This window comes from Procambarus clarkii, chromosome 91 (assembly GCF_040958095.1).
Source record: "Procambarus clarkii isolate CNS0578487 chromosome 91, FALCON_Pclarkii_2.0, whole genome shotgun sequence".
Taxonomy (NCBI): domain Eukaryota; kingdom Metazoa; phylum Arthropoda; class Malacostraca; order Decapoda; family Cambaridae; genus Procambarus; species Procambarus clarkii.
The window spans coordinates 2,904,416-2,923,369 of NC_091240.1; the positions used below are offsets into that span (position 1 = coordinate 2,904,416).

At 50.4% G+C, this 18,954-nt stretch overlaps 1 protein-coding gene across 1 annotated transcript in view; it reads right to left on the reverse strand.

Annotated features, from left to right (window-relative positions):
• LOC123773921 (cationic amino acid transporter 4) overlaps nucleotides 1-15,720 on the reverse strand; it is a 53,834-nt gene extending 38,114 nt beyond the window's left edge. Inside the window, exons 1-2 of the mRNA XM_045767893.2 lie at nucleotides 15,637-15,720; nucleotides 5,664-6,442 (exon numbers count right to left, since the gene is read on the reverse strand). Of these exons, the coding sequence (XP_045623849.1) occupies nucleotides 5,664-5,973 (310 nt within the window). The 5' untranslated portion in view covers nucleotides 5,974-6,442; nucleotides 15,637-15,720. The remainder of the gene's footprint in view (nucleotides 1-5,663; nucleotides 6,443-15,636) is intronic.
• Between the last annotated feature and the right edge of the window lie 3,234 nt (nucleotides 15,721-18,954).

Genomic DNA, 18,954 nt, shown 5'->3' on the forward strand with positions numbered 1-18,954 from the left:
TGAACAAGGTGTAATTACACTTAATCTGACCCCCCCCTAAAATAAAGGTAATCTACCCCCACGTGCCTTCATATTAACACAAGAGAACTGTTCAAGGAACTCACAAATTAACAACTAAGGTTGAACAAAATGAAACAGGATGTGTGCGCGTCACGCAAGTTCCTCACGAGATTCTAGTTTTGCGTCAAGCGAACATAAATTCCAGAGCATTATCCAGAATTGATTGGCGAGACGATAGACAAAATCAAATGACGTCTGTCAACGTAACGTCTTTTAACGTCAAATTCATCAAAATAACCCGCGACGGTTTAAATGTCGTTACAACAAATATTCAAATTATATGTTTCAAACCAAAAAAATTTAAAAAGTTTCTAAGAAAAATTTTAGTTTCTAAAAACAAAAATTGGTTTGTTGGGATGATGTTTGAAATATATTTACTTACGTGGTTACATTTTGTCGTAGCTGAGACGAGAGAAACGGCTGAAGAAGGGAATAGAAGAATAGGCTACTGCACGAGCAATCGATTCTGGAGACCTTTCAGGCAAGCAAGAGCAACCGAAACTTCAGAGAGAATCAATGAGCTGTCGATGTTGAATCACGGTGGACTGAAACCTCCTCCTAGCCTCATGACCTGTTAACCTGCCTAGCCTCCTAGCCTCATGGGGGGGGGGGATATCTTGGGCTCCCCTCATGGGGGTATGAAGGCCAGGTCGTACCCTCACCCCACTTCCCCTTTCCCCTCCCCCATAGACACCCTAGACAGCCCCCCATAGCAATGTCCTCCCACAGCAGGTGAGTCAGCGTGGGCGTGGCCAGGCTCAGGTTATTGTCAAGGTTCCACTTCTTGCATGGGAGGAGGTGAGAGAGAGAGAGAGAGAGAGAGAGAGAGAGAGAGAGAGAGAGAGAGAGAGAGAGAGAGAGAGAGAGAGAGAGAGAGAGAGAGAGAGAGAGAGAGAGAGAGAGAGTAGAGAGGGACCAACTGTGCCTCTATAAACTACTATGCTGATCTTACATGATACATTTGTCTACATAGGGTGTAGCAATTTCATTTCATAGTACGAAAAGTCGACATCCGAGGTCAGAACGATTGGGCAGAGTCCCGAGAGACATCCCTAGTTCAGGGAAGGTGGTGGCGACGCCCGTGGCGCCTTACACCACTTCTGGAGAGAAGCAGCGTCCTGGAAGTCATCCGACGCTGGAAAGCACTAACGAACCAGCGAGACAATGCACGGTTAGCCAATGACGGGGACCCTGGCTAGCGTGGAACGGCCCATTTAGGTAGGGGAGTGGAATTATAGAAGGCCCTTGGGGTACCTTCCATAACGACTAGAAAACCGGGAGGTTCTGCAACACTGTTCAACTGCTACATTACATCCGTTCCAGAGGACGAACACCCAGTCGTACAACAGCCAAGATCTGTCGTTTTGTAGACCAGGCCGGCCAAGACGCTGTCTGTATATGGCTGGTGTCAAGAGCTAGCTGCTGGATGTCAAGATCTCGATCTGGTACGATGGTTAGTCAGCCATGGTCACTGGCAGGCGCTGGCAGGATCTGGTAGTATCTGGTAGGCACTTGCCGGCACTGGCTGCATTACCGGGATATCCTCAACAACACTAAGAGTTTATAAAGTGATTTCAAAACTCCGGGTACCTCATTCCCGCAGGTTTTTCAAGTGGTCGAATGACTGAACATTTTATAATGTGTGAGAGGTCAGGACTGAGAGCTACCCATCACCTGCAGCTATAATGACTGCCACTTACAATACAATGAAAGTATAATGTATATATATAATTAAATGCAAGCCTTTTTCGAGATGCATATGTGAAGAGTAGAGAGTAAATATGGAAGTAGAAGGAACATATGAGAGCTAGGAATGTGGTTTTGATGAAATAGGAAGGTGTTCCGAGGGAAGGTAAAATCCAATAGCCATTTTTATGACCGGGCTTCTTGTTTAAAATTCGCTACTTGGAACAAAAAGTTCCAAGTAGCACGGGCTATGGTGAGCCCGCAGTGGACTTAAAAATATGACCGGGCGTCGCTGTGGTAATACGGACGACACAGAACTGGAATGAATTATATTCGGTGACCTGACGCAGCATGATTTGAAGTGTAAATTGAGTAATTTTTAGCATATCGATTGTATTTTGTTCAAGGAGACTGTTGGAAATGTAATCTGTCTACTCTGAAGACATAGGTTATTTGAGCCTGTTTGTCCCTACCTGTGAGGAGTTGGGGTGGGGGGGGGGTGTCGGAGAGCTGCTTCAGGACATCACAGTCTACTTGTTCAGGGTGTCATTACTCGGTCAATTTCCATGTTCTACATTTTCAGGTCTTTGTTTGAAAATATATGAAAAAGCTCGCATTAATGTGGTTCAGAACTTCCTCCTCAAAATAATAATGTAGAATTATTTATTTTCCATTAAATATTTCTCCTGTTGTGTTACAGTTATTAGTGTTTTTTTATTTAACTTTTAAACTACAATGAGTTTCATACATCAAGTTCCTCAGCTTTACACGTCATAATATATCATTGTCAATTTAATTAGTTTTGTCCACCTTTTCATGTTATTATATATCTTTCTCGCCCGCCCTGTCAGTCAGCCGCCACAGGTAACGGAAGCCCAGCCCGACCCTGGCACTTACCACACTGTCAGACGTGAACCGTTAGCCATATAAAGTGGCTTCAGAGCTAACCAGGTCACAACTTTTCCATGCTAACGCTTTCAGAGTCTGTGAGTTTTCTCCTATCAGACCACAACCTTCAAATCAATATAGTCTTAACAACAGAGATGGAGATATCTAAGTCTAGTCCAACCTCACCCTCGATACATACTGACTTGGCTGCTATCTGTGGATGTAAAGTCTACGGACCTCGCCCGCCGTGTTTCAGTGTCTTACGACGATTCGCTGTCAAAAAATTTGATAACCTATGTGATTGATTACGGGCTATTCATGCGCGTGCCACCTCTTGGGTGGTTTAATCATCAACCAATCAATCTTTTGTGACTGATAACCGCGGCACCAGATGCCAGAGTGGTGTTAGTAAGAGCTGAACCGATGGTCAAGTGAAGGCCCTCTTGCAACCAAGGGATCAGGTGGCACTGGCACAAACTCGTGTTTGTGGCAGTGTTAGAGTGCCAGGTGGCACCCTCCATCTCCCATCATGATAACCACAAACGACACGATCACTGGATTTACAAACAAAGCAGGTTTGCCAACCAAAATGAGGCATAATACTGATTTTTTTGTAAACAAAATCTGCTTACAACCAAAATTATTTTCAACCAAAATACGGTTTCCAACAGACCTCCCCCGACAGCATAAGCTGGTTATTCTTCAAGGTCAGTGATTGCATTAACCCAAATCCCTCTTTCCCTCCACATCCCCTTCCCCCCCTTTCTCATGCTAACTCCCTTCAACTTTCCACTCTCATTCCCCTCTATATTGCCCTTCTCTCTCATATCCCTCCCATTCTCTTCTTCCTCCCCCTCTTCCTTCAACTTACCCCAAAGATGATGTGTTAATGAGAAACTCACTCACTCTCTCTCTCTCTCTCTCTCTCTCTCTCTCTCTCTCTCTCTCTCTCTCTCTCTCTCCAACCAAAATAAATGAGGTACAATACTGATTTTTGTAAACAAAATCTTTTTTACAACCAAAATTATTTTCAACCAAAATAAGGTTTCCAACAGACCTCCCACGACATTCCTGACCTCACCCTCTGCTGACATTTCCATGCCAAACACAACCTTGAGCCATAATTGAACATTAAGCAGACATAAAAACAACCTTGCAGACTAACAAGGCAGTTAGCAGGCAAACAACGACCTCTGCTCTCCCTCTCCACTCCTGTTTACGCTTTATTTGGCCCTCCCTGTCACACAGTTTCGTCTCTGACCGTCGAGCGGTAATGGGTAGAACAGCGAGTGAAATAGTGTGAAGGGACGAGTGTGAGTGGACGAAAGAGTGAGTGGAGAGATCAAAATGAGATGTGTGTGAACATTATTAATTGATCAAAATACCGGTGCCTATATGTATATGTGAAGGAATACCATCTTCCTCCCTGTAACCATCTTCATTACAGCCAACCTTCCCTACTATGGGGAAGAAATATTTGGGTAAAAATACGATCTGCCTAAGATTAGGCAATAGGCCTCCTGGAACCAATGTAATAATCCTGTGATATTACGATATCCTCACAGAGATAGAAATATATACTGACCTGCCTTGACCTGACCTGGCTCATCTTAGAACGTCAAACCAGACTTGACATGACCAAGTTCGACCTGACCTGACCTGACCTGACCTGACCTGACCTTCAAGGTTTCTCGTCTCGTTTACACGAGACGAGAAGCTTTGGGAGGGAAATTGTTGCTGAAATGACGACTTGACCTGACTAACAAAAATAGGTGGTGATTAAAGGTTATTTTTGGATATGTTGCAGGGGAATGAGGGGTCCCTGAGGGACATGAGGGACATAGAGGGACACTTAAAGGGAATATCGGACTCGGGGAATGAAGGACGGATGTGAAGAACTTGAGAAATAAAGTTCCAGAATACTGCCCAATTAAAAACTTTTTAAAATAGTAGGAATGCTTCGATATAATGAAGTTCTACACATCATAATGTTGAAGACATTTACAATGAAATGCCAAAAGAAAGCGTCAAGATGTGCAACTACACTTTTCATGGTGCCGGTGGCTGAGCGGACATCACACTGGACGCGTGATCCTGTGCTCACGAGTTCAATCCCGGGCGCCGGCGAGAAACAATGGGCAGAGTTCCTTTCACCCTGATGCCCCTGTTACCTAGCAGTAAATAGTTATCTGGGAGTTAGTCAGCTGTCACGGGCTGCTTCCTGGGGGTGGAGGCCTGGTCGAGGACCGGGCCGCGGGGACACTAAAGCCCCAGAATCATCTCAAGATGGTGTGTGTAGACCTGTGTTTAATTCTCAGTCTTATGAAAAGGTGACGTCAGAGTAATGTAGCCAATGAGAGAGAAGCGCTCACCTGTAAACAGTAATGCAGGCGACGACTAACCAATTAAAACTTGAAAGTAAACTTCAAACATAACCTCGTGGCCGACTGACCAATCGCATGACCTCTGACCTGTGAGGACTGACGTCACTGCTGTGTAATCAATCGCTACTTCACCATCTTGTAAGGACTGACGTCATACAGGACTCACCAAGCCCGTGTCCACTAACCAATGAGTGACGTCGCAGTCGTCTAACAAACCCCGTGTCCATTAACCAATGAGTGACGTCGCAGCCGTCTAACAAACCCCGTGTCCACTAACCAATGAGTGACGTCGCAGCCGTCTAACAAACCCCGTGTCCACTAACCAATGAGTGACGTCGCAGCCGTCTAACAAACCCCGTGTGCACTAACCAATGAGTGACGTTGCAGCCGTCTAACAAACCCCGTGTCCACTAACCAATCAGTGACGTCGCAGCGGTCTAACAAACCCCGTGTCCACTAACCAATCAGTGACGTCGCAGCGGTCTAACAAACCCCGTGTCCACTAACCAATCAGTGACGTCGCAGCCGTCTAACAAACCCCGTGTCCACTAACCAATGAGCGACGTCGCAGCCGTCTAACAAACCCCGTGTCCACTAACCAATGAGCGACGTCGCAGCCGTCTAACAAACCCCGTGTCCACTAACCTGTGAGGAGTGAGGTGACGGCGGCGACCAGAAGAGAGGAGGACACAGCGGGACCCGCTATGGGTCCAGCCACGATGCCCACGACGTAGGTCACGCCCAGCACCGCCCACAGCCCCACACTGCGGTACACAAGCACGCCCAGGCCACGCCCACAGTCGCCCCATATTCCCGGCGTGGGCGTGGGCGTCGTTACGGACGTGCGGGGATTCTGGTGGGCGAAGGGGCGAGTACGGACGAAGGCGGCGTAGATGTGGCGGGCGGAGGAGGCCAAAGTTTGCCGACGACGGGAATGTAACAATGGCGGAGTCATGGCTGCCACACAAAAAATAGTTCCGTCTTTTTCTGTTTCTAATTATCTCTACTAATGCTATTCAAGCATATTATATTTCACCTTCAGCATGTCCAGATTGGAATGCATTTTCCGGGTCACATGGAGAACCCTCGCTCCCTTATACCACACGCCTCTACTGCCCTGCCCAAGCCACAATTCCCGGGCATAATGGCTGAAATGTCTGGCCGGGAGATAGGTCACGGACTGTCAACACTTCTTTTGCCTCGAAAATAAATATATAAAAAAAAACACTATATCAACGTTTCTCAGTTCGCCAAAGACAAAGCACTTGAGTGGTATCCGAGATCTAGGGTGGCAAGGCCGCGGGCAGGACAAACAGGAAGAGGAATTGTAAAATTATATGAGAGTGGAATGAAGGTTGGCGGGTCAGTTCTGGAAGATAAGTCACGCGTCACCCCGCCACCATTACTCAGGACTTATAACCTCTCTGAAATATACAATAAAGACGTTCATCAATATAAAAAATATATTTAAGTTACGATATAAGAAAAAACTATATTAAATAATGAAATAAAGCAACGAAAACAAAGAAATGGGCGAAGGTCTTGAAATCACGATGTGCATTTGTCGAGCGTATGTTCGCTCGAATTTCAGAGTGTATATTGTGTGTATATTTTCGAGGGTTCTAAAATACTTTTTTTTAAGGTTAGTGTAAAAAATCAAGCTAGCGGAGTGAACCAAAATGTTCCATTTTCAATGTTTCACCACTAACCAATTATTCCACATTTGTTACTGAGCAGCCAGCAGACACGATAGCTCTACACGCTTGACCTTACACGGCAATACTGCTATTTTATCATGAAGAATGAACAATAAATTGTGATTAGATTTGGATATTAGGGTCTCAGTGGCACAGTTGGGTTCCAGCCCGGCCTCCAAACAAAGTCCCAAAAGTGATTCCATGCACCCGCCAAACCCCTCCCCCCCCCCCCCCCCCCCCGCTGTTTATGACTGAAAAACAGTTTACACACGACTCACAACTGTTGACGTTCGAACACTTCCGGAACAAGTGCTTCACTGGCGAATTCTCTTGAAGGAAAGAAGAACCGGACAAATCCTCATCTGCTACATAACATTGCACAGATGCATATAGAAGCAAACATGGCATCCGACAGCTTCACTTACTTCACAGATGGATCAGTAGACCAGCAGGGACAAGAAACCGAAGCTGCGGTTAAAGCAGGAAACTCTGTAAATAGTTGGAGGCTCTCAAATGGGTGTTCGACTTTACAAACAGAGATGCTAGCCATTCAAAAGGCTTTGGAACATGCTCTTGCTGAACACCGACAACATGTTATCATACATACAGATTCGAGAATCGCCATTGAAACCTTGCAACAAGAACACATATGTGATAACATCCATCTGATCACAAATGTCATATCATTCATGCAAACACTCAAACGACAAGGCCGACGGGTACTTATCAACTGGGTGCCAAGTCATGTGGGAATAATAGGAAATGACATTGCAGACAAAGCTGCAAAACTTGCAACTAAGAGAAGAAATGTAGACATTTACATGCCACAGAGTCTATCCCAGATGAAGAAAGTAATTCGAAACAGAGCAATGCAAAAGATGTACAGTGACCACAACACAGCAGTTGCAACATCAGGATCTGCGGGTTGGTACAAGAATTCAACCAACTACGAACCACTTAGTTTGATGAAAGGGAGCAGTAGAACAACAGAAGTGCACTTACATCGCATCAGGCTTGGATACCCATGTGCATGGGAAATAGGCTTACAGGTTCCGGAAGATGAGAGGAAATGTCAACACTGTGGAGACATGCCCGACAGACCACTGGAACATTATCTAACACAGTGCACAGTTACAAACCCATTAAGATTTCAACTTAGATTCAACAGAGCAGAGGAAGTTGTTAAACACATATGGCAAAATCTTACTGAAGCGACCATACGAGTCATAAATACTCACACTCCGCCCAAGTAAAACAGAAACAAGCAACACTTAGTGGGCCAGCCAGAGGCTTAGGGCCCGCGCAGGATTATCCCTGCAAAAAAGAAAAAAAAAAAAAAAACTGGCGAATTTTGTTGGAACCACAACGCTGTAAATGCTTCACCCACGTACTACAAATACAAACAATCGCCAACAGAACCTAAACACCTGACCTAACTTATGCCTATATATACACAATATGCTAATATAATATTAATTTATATTTGAGAAAATTCCCGTTTTGAATGAACAGCATGTTAAAATTTATGAATGCGTCTGTGGGGTCGACCGCTGGATAGAATGGACTTGAGTCGAGGACGGGTTGCTTCCTCAGGCCAGGCTCGTTAAAGCAGCGACCGACCCCTAAGACGAATTCATCAATTTTAACGTACTATTTATTAAAAATAGCTTTGTTCTCAAATATAAATTATTCTTATTACTCATTAAAGTTTTATGTACAGTTATGTAGAGTTAGGCTAGGTGCTAAGTTAGGTTAGCTATTATGTATATTTGAAGTACGTGGGTGAAGAAATTTCAACCCTTCCCGAAAATGTCAATTTTCGCTTTTAATTATATTTTATCTATGAACTGCTTCTTTTACTAGTCTTTATTTGTACCTCTCTTCGTCATCTTCTTCTTATTCTTCCCTTCTCGTATTTCCTCCTATTCCCTCTTTCTTACGTTAAATACTTCTGTTAAGAACTTTAGTTGTCAAAAAAGCAATTATGTTATTAGGTAATTCCTGAAACCCCGGCCAGCCGACTTAGCCAACAAAAAGGTGTGTTTTAGTGGTAGGCGCTTTCTCATTGGCCGATTTACTTTCGGTCCTGATTACGCGAGCCACGATGTTTACATGGCGCATTCCCCAATGGGAATTGAGCTTTACGAGAGAGTTGGTTCTCATTTGCTCCGTGGCGTCCTCCAGCAGGTTCCTACACCTGTGATGTTTATATGACAAACGCCCAATAAAAAGCGAGTATTATTGAGCCCAACGTTCTCATTGGCAATTTTGTCTTCCGCAGTCGCTCTCGTATAGCTACGATATTCAAACAATTCCCCAATGGGAATCGAGTTTTATGAGAGCGCGGCTTCTCATTGGCCTCTTTATAACCCCCGGCAGTTATTCACGAATCTGCGATGTGTGTGGCGAGTGCCCAATAGGAACCCAGTTTTCCAGACTCGGGGGTTCTCATTCGCTAGTTGTGGTGAGTAAGAAGGTGTTATTACACGGAAATTGGTGAGTGACGCTAATTTATAAGGGTAAATTGAAGGTATACTAATGTCATTATAATAATAATAATAATAATAAGGGGTTTGGGGTTTGGCTGAGGGAAGGGGTTTGAGTGCTGGGGGAAGGGGGTTTGAGTGCTGGGGGAAGGGGTTTGAGTGCTGGGGGAAGGGGTTTGAGTGCTGGGGGAAGGGGTTTGGCTGAGGGAAGGGGTTTGAGTGCTGGGGGAAGGGGGTTTGAGTGCTGGGGGAAGGGGTTTGAGTGCTGGGGGAAGGGGTTTGAGTGCTGGGGGAAGGGGTTTGAGTGCTGGGGGAAGGGGGTTTGAGTGCTGGGGGAAGGGGTTTGTGTGCTGGGGGAAGGGGTTTGAGTGCTGGGGGAAGGGGTTTGAGTGCTGGGGGAAGGGGTTTGAGTGCTGGGGGAAGGGGTTTGAGTGCTGGGGGAAGGGGTTTGAGTGCTGGGGGAAGGGGTTTGAGTGCTGGGGGAAGGGGGTTTGAGTGCTGGGGGAAGGGGTTTGTGTGCTGGGGGAAGGGGTTTGAGTGCTGGGGGAAGGGGGTTTGAGTGCTGGGGGAAGGGGTTTGAGTGCTGGGGGAAGGGGTTTGAGTGCTGGGGGAAGGGGTTTGAGTGCTGGGGGAAGGGGGTTTGAGTGCTGGGGGAAGGGGTTTGAGTGCTGGGGGAAGGGGTTTGAGTGCTGGGGGAAGGGGGTTTGAGTGCTGGGGGAAGGGGTTTGAGTGCTGGGGGAAGGGGGTTTGAGTGCTGAGGGAAGGGGTTTGAGTGCTGGGGGAAGGGGTTTGAGTGCTGGGGGAAGGGGTTTGAGTGCTGGGGGAAGGGGGTTTGAGTGCTGGGGGAAGGGGTTTGAGTGCTGGGGGAAGGGGGTTTGAGTGCTGGGGGAAGGGGTTTGTGTGCTGGGGGAAGGGGTTTGTGTGCTGGGGGAAGGGGTTTGAGTGCTGGGGGAAGGGGTTTGAGTGCTGGGGGAAGGGGGTTTGAGTGCTGGGGGAAGGGGTTTGAGTGCTGGGGGAAGGGGTTTGAGTGCTGGGGGAAGGGTAAAGGCTTGAGTGTTGAGAGGGGGGGGGGAGACTGGATGACGTGGATAGGGGGGGCAAACGCTGGTGGGCTGGGGGAAGGGGGCTCGTGGGCTGGGGGGAGTGGGGGGAGTAGGGAAGAGGAGTTAACTAAGCAGTTACTTGTGTGGCCTCATAGTGGGAGGGGAGAGACAGACAGACGGGGGGGGAAGGGAGGTGAGGTAAAGGGGGTAGGAAAAGAGAGAGAGAAAGGGAGGGATTCACCCCTCCCACTCCCTCCAGACCCAATTTCTGTGGCTTCTCTCGTTTTCCCATTCTCTTTTTTTTCTGGGGGGGGGGTGTACCCTGCCCCTGTCTAGGGGTGCGGGCCCCTGACTGGAGGACCCTAAGTTAGTTAACCCTGACACTAGCACCAAAAATACCATTGACCGCCCCCTATTCTCTTTGCTATCTCTCCTATCCCACTATCTACGACGTCTCACCTCCGACACTCTCCCCTCACTAGGCGTGTCGTATCTCCCTCTCTTATCTTATCAACAGGAGAATGACCGCCCAGTTAACCTTCTCACAGGACACGCGTCAGCGCCTTCACCCTTCTAGAGATAACTGGGAGAGGGAGGGGTAGAGAGGGAGAGGGGGGGATAGGAAGGGAGAGGAAGAGAGGGAGAAGAGGTGTAGGAAGGAAGAGAGAGCAAAGGAGAGAGAAAGAGGAAGGGGAGAGAGAGTACCTATCTTAAGGTTATCTTGAGATGATTTCGGGGCTTTAGTGTCCCCGCGGCCCGGTCCTCGACCAGGCCTCCACCCCCAGGAAGCAGCCCGTGACAGCTGACTAACTCCCAGGTACCTATATACTGCTAGGTAACATTGCATTCCACTTGTTGACCACCCGTACTGGGTATGAGTATTTCCTTACATTCCTTCGGGTCATTTGCGGCTGGTGTCCGGCATTTCCCCCCCCCCACAGAACACAATCCTTCAATTGATTTACATCCAATCCAAATTACCGCAAATTACCTTCACTGTTCACTGGGATGAACGATGACTAGCCGAGCCTCCCCGCCCTGTGGTTCACACTACACAAGCTCCCTCACAGCTCACGGTAACTACACCGTCTTGAGATCATCAGTCACCCCCGTCTGGGGCCTCAAGAAATAGTGCGGATTAAGCATGATTCAAAGCCGATACTCACGAACGATTAATGAGTGAGAACTGGACGACACACCTCACCTCCCGCGGTGTTGCCAGATGTGTATCACTCGGCGCCCTTCCTCACGATACACTAAACTCATTCCTACACAAGCCATTATAATGGCAACAAAAATATGAGCAGTTTTGAGGTATAGTCTCCAGGAAAATTTATTGAAAACACCAGAGGAAATGGAAATATGTAGTTTATGGCTGAATGTGGGGTAATATTTCACAGTTTATGTCCCGGATGGGGGAGGGCTGACGAGCAGAGGCATAGAGCCGTTCACGAAGCTCTGCTCACGAACGTCAGGGGCTCGTCTGACTGTGCAGGACGCTCGCTTGATCGTGACCTCCAGGTACACAGACGCTCGCATGATACCCAACAAATACACCGACACGTGTATGTTTCGGTGAATATACACAGAGAGTTGACTTTAATCTTGGAGAGTTGAAATATACTTGCTGGCTGGTCAGTTAGGTAGTGTGACGGAGGTTATATAGACCTTTAAACATCAGTTCTTCGTTCTTTTTACGAACATCTGTAATTCTACAGGATTAGGGATGAGGATTTCTGGGACGCAAGTCTTACCCAGCTGCGGAGGGAAGGTGGTCCCCAGTTGGTCGATTTCTTTCATCGTTGAAGATGGCTTGAAGGATATACTTCTCCCTCCCCTTCCCCCTTCCCTTCCCTTCCCTTCCCCCTGTCCCACCATACCCGCCCTGCCTGGCCCTGCCTCCCTCACCCTTCTGGCCTGCCTGGCCCTGCCTCCCTCACCCTTCTGGCCTGCCTGGCCCTGCCTCCCTCACCCTTCTGGCATGCCTGGCCCTGCCTCCCTCACCCTTCTGGCATGCCTGGCCCTGCCTCCCTCACCCTTCTGGCCTGCCTGGCCCTGCCTCCCTCACCCTTCTGGCCTGCCTCCCTCACCCTTCCGGCCTGCCTGGCCCTGCCTCCCTCACCCTTCCGGCCTGCCTGGCCCTGCCTCCCTCACCCTTCCGGCCTGCCTGGCCCTGCCTCCCTCACCCTTCCGGCCTGCCTGGCCCTACCTCCCTCACCCTTCCGGCCTGCCTGGCCCTGCCTCCCTCACCCTTCCGGCCTGCCTGGCCCTGCCTCCCTCACCCTTCCGGCCTGCCTGGCCCTGCCTCCCTCACCCTCCCTTCCGGCCTGCCTGGCCCTGCCTCCCTCACCCTCCCTTCCGGCCTGCCTGGCCCTGCCTCCCTCACCCTTCTGGCCTGCCTGGCCCTGCCTCCCTCACCCTTCCGGCCTGCCTGGCCCTGCCTCCCTCACCCTCCCTTCCGGCCTGCCTGGCCCTGCCTCCCTCACCCTTCTGGCCTGCCTGGCCCTGCCTCCCTCACCCTTCCGGCCTGCCTGGCCCTGCCTCCCTCACCCTCCCTTCCGGCCTGCCTGGCCCTGCCTCCCTCACCCTTCCGGCCTGCCTGGCCCTGCCTCCCTCACCCTTCCGGCCTGCCTGGCCCTGCCTCCCTCACCCCGCCCGCCTGGCTCCCCGTCCATGTGGTGGGAGGTGGTGGCGGGGTGATGCAGTGGTCGCCCCGGCGGCAGCCAGCCCCCGCTGGTAAGTGAAGACTTGTGTCTCAATAACCATTATAAGTAACATCGGAGACCAGGCGTGTTAAGTGGTTGTCAGGTAAAGTAGGAGCCAAGTGCTCCAGGAGGAGTAAGTGAGGAAAGTGGATTAAGACTGGATAAGGAGGAGGATATTAGCAACAATACAGTTCATCCTTGTTGATGTCCCCTTGCCATCACCTGCCAGGCTGCTTCAACCACTGCCACAATCTTCATCATGCAGACGATGAGCGACTTGAGAATGGTCCAGGACGGACCGAAACGTCGTCGTCCCTTCACTTTCTAGTGTGTGGTCTGGTCAACAATCTGCAACAGACTTGCTAACTGCTGAAAAGCACTTAGCAAATAACCTACACTTAGGTTAGTAAATAACCTAAGTGTAGAAAGGGAGCCGGTCGGCCGAGCGGACAGCACGCTGGACTTGTGATCCAGTGGTCCTGGGTTCGATCCCAGGCGCCGGCGAGAAACAATGGGCAGAGTTTCTTTCACCCTATGCCCCTGTTACCTAGCAGTAAAATAGGTACCTGGGTGTTAGTCAGCTGTCACGGGCTGCTTCCTGGGGGTGGCGGCCTGGTCGAGGACCGGGCCGCGGGGACACTAAAAAAAAAAGCCCCGAAATCTTCTCAAGATAACCTCAAGATAGACACATACAAACCATCCTCCTGCTTATATAGTACACATGACGACAGTAACATGTACTAAACATGTACAAGATGACTATAATCGCTAACATAATCAAAGTGCTTCCCAAGCTGCAGGTAAGTTCTGTACAGTTAGGTTAGGGTAGTTCTTAAGCTCATCATGGTCAAGTCGGCACTGCTCCTGGAGGGTCCGGAGACCCGAATACAATCCCAACTGATCTCCATTATTGGGATGTCCTAGGTTGTTGTTGTTGTTGTTTTAGATGCAGCCACTCGGGTCAACAAAGTTGTAAGCAGCACGGGCTATAGTGAGTCCGAGGAGGAGAAACAGACTCGCAGTAACTATCACTGGAGAGGCGGGACCAAAGAGCCAAAGCTCAACCCCCGCAGGCAGGCACAACTAAGTACAGACATTACCAAAACATTACACAAAGAGACAGGACAGAGTAGAGGAAGTAGAGCGCGACTCGTTTCCGGTTCCACTAAATAGTCGGAAACATTTTGTCTGCTTTGACCCTACACACACACACACACACACACACACACACACACACACACACACACACACACACACACACACATACACAAAGTTGTGTGTGTGTAATTATTATTCGAAGTGGCACAAGTATCATTAGCAGTGGCAGCAGAAGAACCATCATCCGGGCAGGGCACCATTAACAAAGGTCTGTGAAAGGTCACATGATTGCTGCCGTCAGCCAGACCATCACCGGAGATGTCCTGACCTGCAACACACTAATAATCAACAGATACAACCACCACAGAAGATTAGATATAGCCGAAGCGCATCTTCAACACCAAGACACGACTGTCAGCTCACATCAACCCTGCTGCTCCAGCCCACCAATATAAGTGCAGATCTTATCCAAAACACACAATATATATATAATGTTGGGTTAGTGCACCTTATAAGGAGCACTAACTCAGCCTAAGTCACCTACACGTGAGTAACTCTCCACCGGTTGAGTGATAAAGATTAAGCCACCTAAAAGGTGGCACGGGCATGAATAGCCCGTAAAAAAAAACTCTCCATCAAGCCTCATGTTTATAAATTGCCAGCACCTGCGGTACACACCTGTACCTGGCCGACAAGAGCACACCTGTCATCACACCTGCACGGGCTAGAGAGTGGTGGGAGGAAGCCAGCGGGGGAACTTATGTACACCCGCTGTGTACATGTGTGCATATGTAAACAAGTTTTAATGACGCCAGATATCACTCTAACGAAGAATAGATTAACCTAACTTCAATAAAGATGTAACCGTGCTTCAATAAAGATATATCCCCGCTTCAATAAAGATAAAACAAACCTTCAATATAGATACAGCTTCAATAAAAGATCAAACCTAGCTGCTCGCAGGAGAATATGAAACGTAGCTGAACTTAACGCTGCAGCTGCTGCAGATCGCCAAAACTTATCAAACTTCGCCAAGTTCACAAAATAAATCCAGTTGACGACATTTAAGCCCTCCTTGCTAACAAGATAATGAACCTGTCTAACAGAACCTTCCTCATCTTATCGTGGGAAACTGCAGCCTTAGGCCCGTGGAAGTCCTTAATCTTCAGCCATCTTGTGTCTCTCTCATATATGTGTGAAATTATATATTTTGATGTTTCCTTTCAAGTATATATATATTTCTTTTCTGGAGGTTTAGGAAGGACAGAAGGAAGGCATAGGCTTGAAATCGTCGCGTGGCGCAGTGGTTAGTTCCAGTGCCGTCATGACAGATACGAAATTAAAAGTGTAATGCTTTGGAAATTACTGAGGCTATGGCCGCCAAATTCACATTAAAAAAAGGCAATTTTGGTTTCGTTTCGCTTTTCTTTTTCTCTTAGGTTCTCGTGGGTTAAGTCTTTCTAACGAAAAACAAACATTTAGTTATATCCCTTCAAATAAAATTTGAAAACACTTATAAAAACGAGATAGTTTTTGTTCTCTTTTTCGTGACATATCCACCACGACCACTTGCGTCACCTTCCACTCACCGGCGGCACCAAAGAGTTCAGGCACGGGTCCGAGGGAAGAGCGCGCGGTACACACCCTCACACTACCGCAGCTCGTGAGCTACTGACGGGGTCTCAGGTATACATCAAGGCCGTTCAGGTCTCGGTACCCCCCCACCCCCCCCCCCCCCCCCCCGCCCCAACACACACACACACATACATAAAATAAGTTAGATTTCCATTTAGCACATCAGTTTAGTGACGTAGCGAACGCTGGAGAGGATGGGCTGTGCCAGGAGCTACGAGAAGGGTGGGGGAAGCTCGGCGTGCTAACAGGAAACAAAAGCTGTCTACTGTGCCAAGCTGCGTACACACACACACAAACAAATAGGAGCTGTAGCATGAGTATATGTAATATACTTGAATAAGTTTTGGTGTTGACGTACATCACCCGTGTCGCCCTGACCCGAGAACCCTCTATGGTCTGGGTCGTTAATTTGGCTTTCCGGGGATTTCATTTTTTAAGGTAGAGAAGGGGTTCATCCCTGGTAAATATGTCATGTTTTCGGTCTAGTGGTCATCACACACACACACACAGGACTAAGGCCCCAGGACTCCAGGACCCCAGGGGACCACAGGACCCCAGGAGACCACAGGACCCCAGGACCCCAGGGACCCCAGGTCTTCAAGGACCCCAGGACCCCAGGGGACCACAGGACCCCAGGAGACCACAGGACCCCAGGACCCCAGGGACCCCAGGACTTCAAGGACCCCAGGACCCCAGGGGACCACAGGACCCCAGGAGACCACAGGACCCCAGGGGACCACAGGACGCCAGGAGACCACAGGACCCCAGGACCCCAGGGACCCCAGGACTTCAAGGACCCCAGGACCCCAGGGGACCACAGGACCCCAGGAGACCACAGGACCCCAGGGGACCACAGGACCCCAGGAGACCACAGGACCCCAGGGGACCACAGGACCCCAGGAGACCACAGGACCCCAGGACCCCAGGGACCCCAGGACTTCAAGGACCCCAGGACCCAGGACCCCAGGGACCCCAGGGGACCCCAGAGGACCCCAGGGGACACCCAGGAGACCCCAGGACCCCAGGACCACCAGGGGCCTGAGGCCAGGGTAATGTGGCCGTGTCTAGTCCCTGGTGGAGGTGGTGTAATATTTATTATACTGGCTCTTGTGGCAGGGACGGAGGGCAGGCCGAGGGGACGGAGGGTAGGCCGAGGGGACGGAGGGCAGGCCGAGGGGACGGAGGACAGGCCAAGGGGACGGAGGGCAGGCCGAGGGGACGGAGGGCAGGCCGAGGGGACGGAGGGCAGGCCGAGGGGACGGAGGACAGGCCGAGGGGACGGAGGGCAGGCCGAGGGGACGGAGGACAGGCCGAGGGGACGGAGGGCAGGCCGAGGGGACGGAGGACAGGCCGAGGGGACGGAGGACAGGCCGAGGGGACGGAGGACAGGCCGAGGGGACGGAGGACAGGCCGAGGGGACGGAGGACAGGCCGAGGGGACGGAGGGCAGGCCGAGGGGACGGAGGACAGGCCGAGGGGACGGAGGACAGGCCGAGGGGACGGAGGGCAGGCCGAGGGGACGGAGGACAGGCCGAGGGGACGGAGGACAGGCCGAGGGGACGGAGGACAGGCCGAGGGGACGGAGGACAGGCCGAGGGGACGGAGGACAGGCCGAGGGGACGGAGGACAGGCCGAGGGGACGGAGGACAGGCCGAGGGGACGGAGGACAGGCCGAGGGGACGGAGGACAGGCCGAGGGGACGGAGGACAGGCCGAGGGGACGGAGGACAGGCCGAGGGGACGGAGGACAGGCCGAGGGGACGGAGGACAGGCCGAGGGGACGGAGGGCAGGCCGAGGGGACGGAGGACAGGCCGAGGGGACGGAGGACAGGCCGAGGGGACGGAGGACAGGCCGAGGGGACGGAGGGCAGGCCGAGGGGACGGAGGGCAGGCCGAGGGGACGGAGGGCAGGCCGAGGGGACGGAGGACAGGCCGAGGGGACGGAGGGCAGGCCGAGGGGACGGAGGGCAGGCCGAGGGGACGGAGGGCAGGCCGAGGGGACGGAGGGCAGGCCGAGGGGACGGAGGACAGGCCGAGGGGACGGAGGACAGGCCGAGGGGACGGAGGGCAGGCCGAGGGGACGGAGGGCAGGCCGAGGGGACGGAGGACAGGCCGAGGGGACGGAGGACAGGCCGAGGGGACGGAGGACAGGCCGAGGGGACGGAGGGCAGGCCGAGGGGACGGAGGACAGGCCGAGGGGACGGAGGACAGGCCGAGGGGACGGAGGACAGGCCGAGGGGACGGAGGGCAGGCCGAGGGGACTGAGGGCAGGCCGAGGGGACGGAGGGCAGGCCGAGGGGACGAAGGGCAGGCCGAGGGGACGGAGGACAGGCCGAGGGGACGGAGGGCAGGCCATAGGGGACGGAGGACAGGCCATAGGGGACGGAGGGCAGGCCGAGGGGACGGAGGGCAGGCCGAGGGGACGGAGGGCAGGCCGAGGGGACGGAGGGCAGGCCGAGGGGACGGAGGGCAGGCCGAGGGGACGGAGGGCAGGCCGAGGGGACGGAGGGCAGGCCGAGGGGACGGAGGGCAGGCCGAGGGGACGGCAGCAGCTGAAGGTCCGCGCACAATCATCACACACACATTATACAATCATTGTTACGATAGCTATACTGAGTATTCTTACACTACCAGTGCTATAGCCGACATTATTATTATTACAACATCCGCCATATTGCTTCTATAAACCTATTACTTGCATTACCACACAAATATTATCTATTATTAATAGTTGTTCATGTGTTGTATACTGATGCATTGATTCTTACATAATGTAAGTAAGTGTAATTATACATACAGTACAGCATTAGGGAATACATGATATTAATACAGATATACATGATTTATATATATATATATATATATATATATATATATATATATATATATATATATATATATGCATATATATATATATATATATATATATATATATATATATATATATATATATATATATATATATATATATATGCATATATATATATGCAAAAATTATCACAAAAACACTGATCCAAGTATGCGGAAAAACCACATGTGGAAAATAGGGAATGCTTAACACGTTTTCGGCTAATTCGCCTTCATTAGAGCAAAGTAGAATGAAGGAGTGTCTCTCAGTGTGTAATCTGGTCATCATATCTTCAGCCACGTTACTGTGACTCTCGGACTGCACTTCCATATAGCTCTGATCTGAAGCAAACACTGCAACTATCATCCATTATTATCAAGGTATTCCCAAAGGCATTAATAGATTCCAGAAGTTGTTTATTAATAA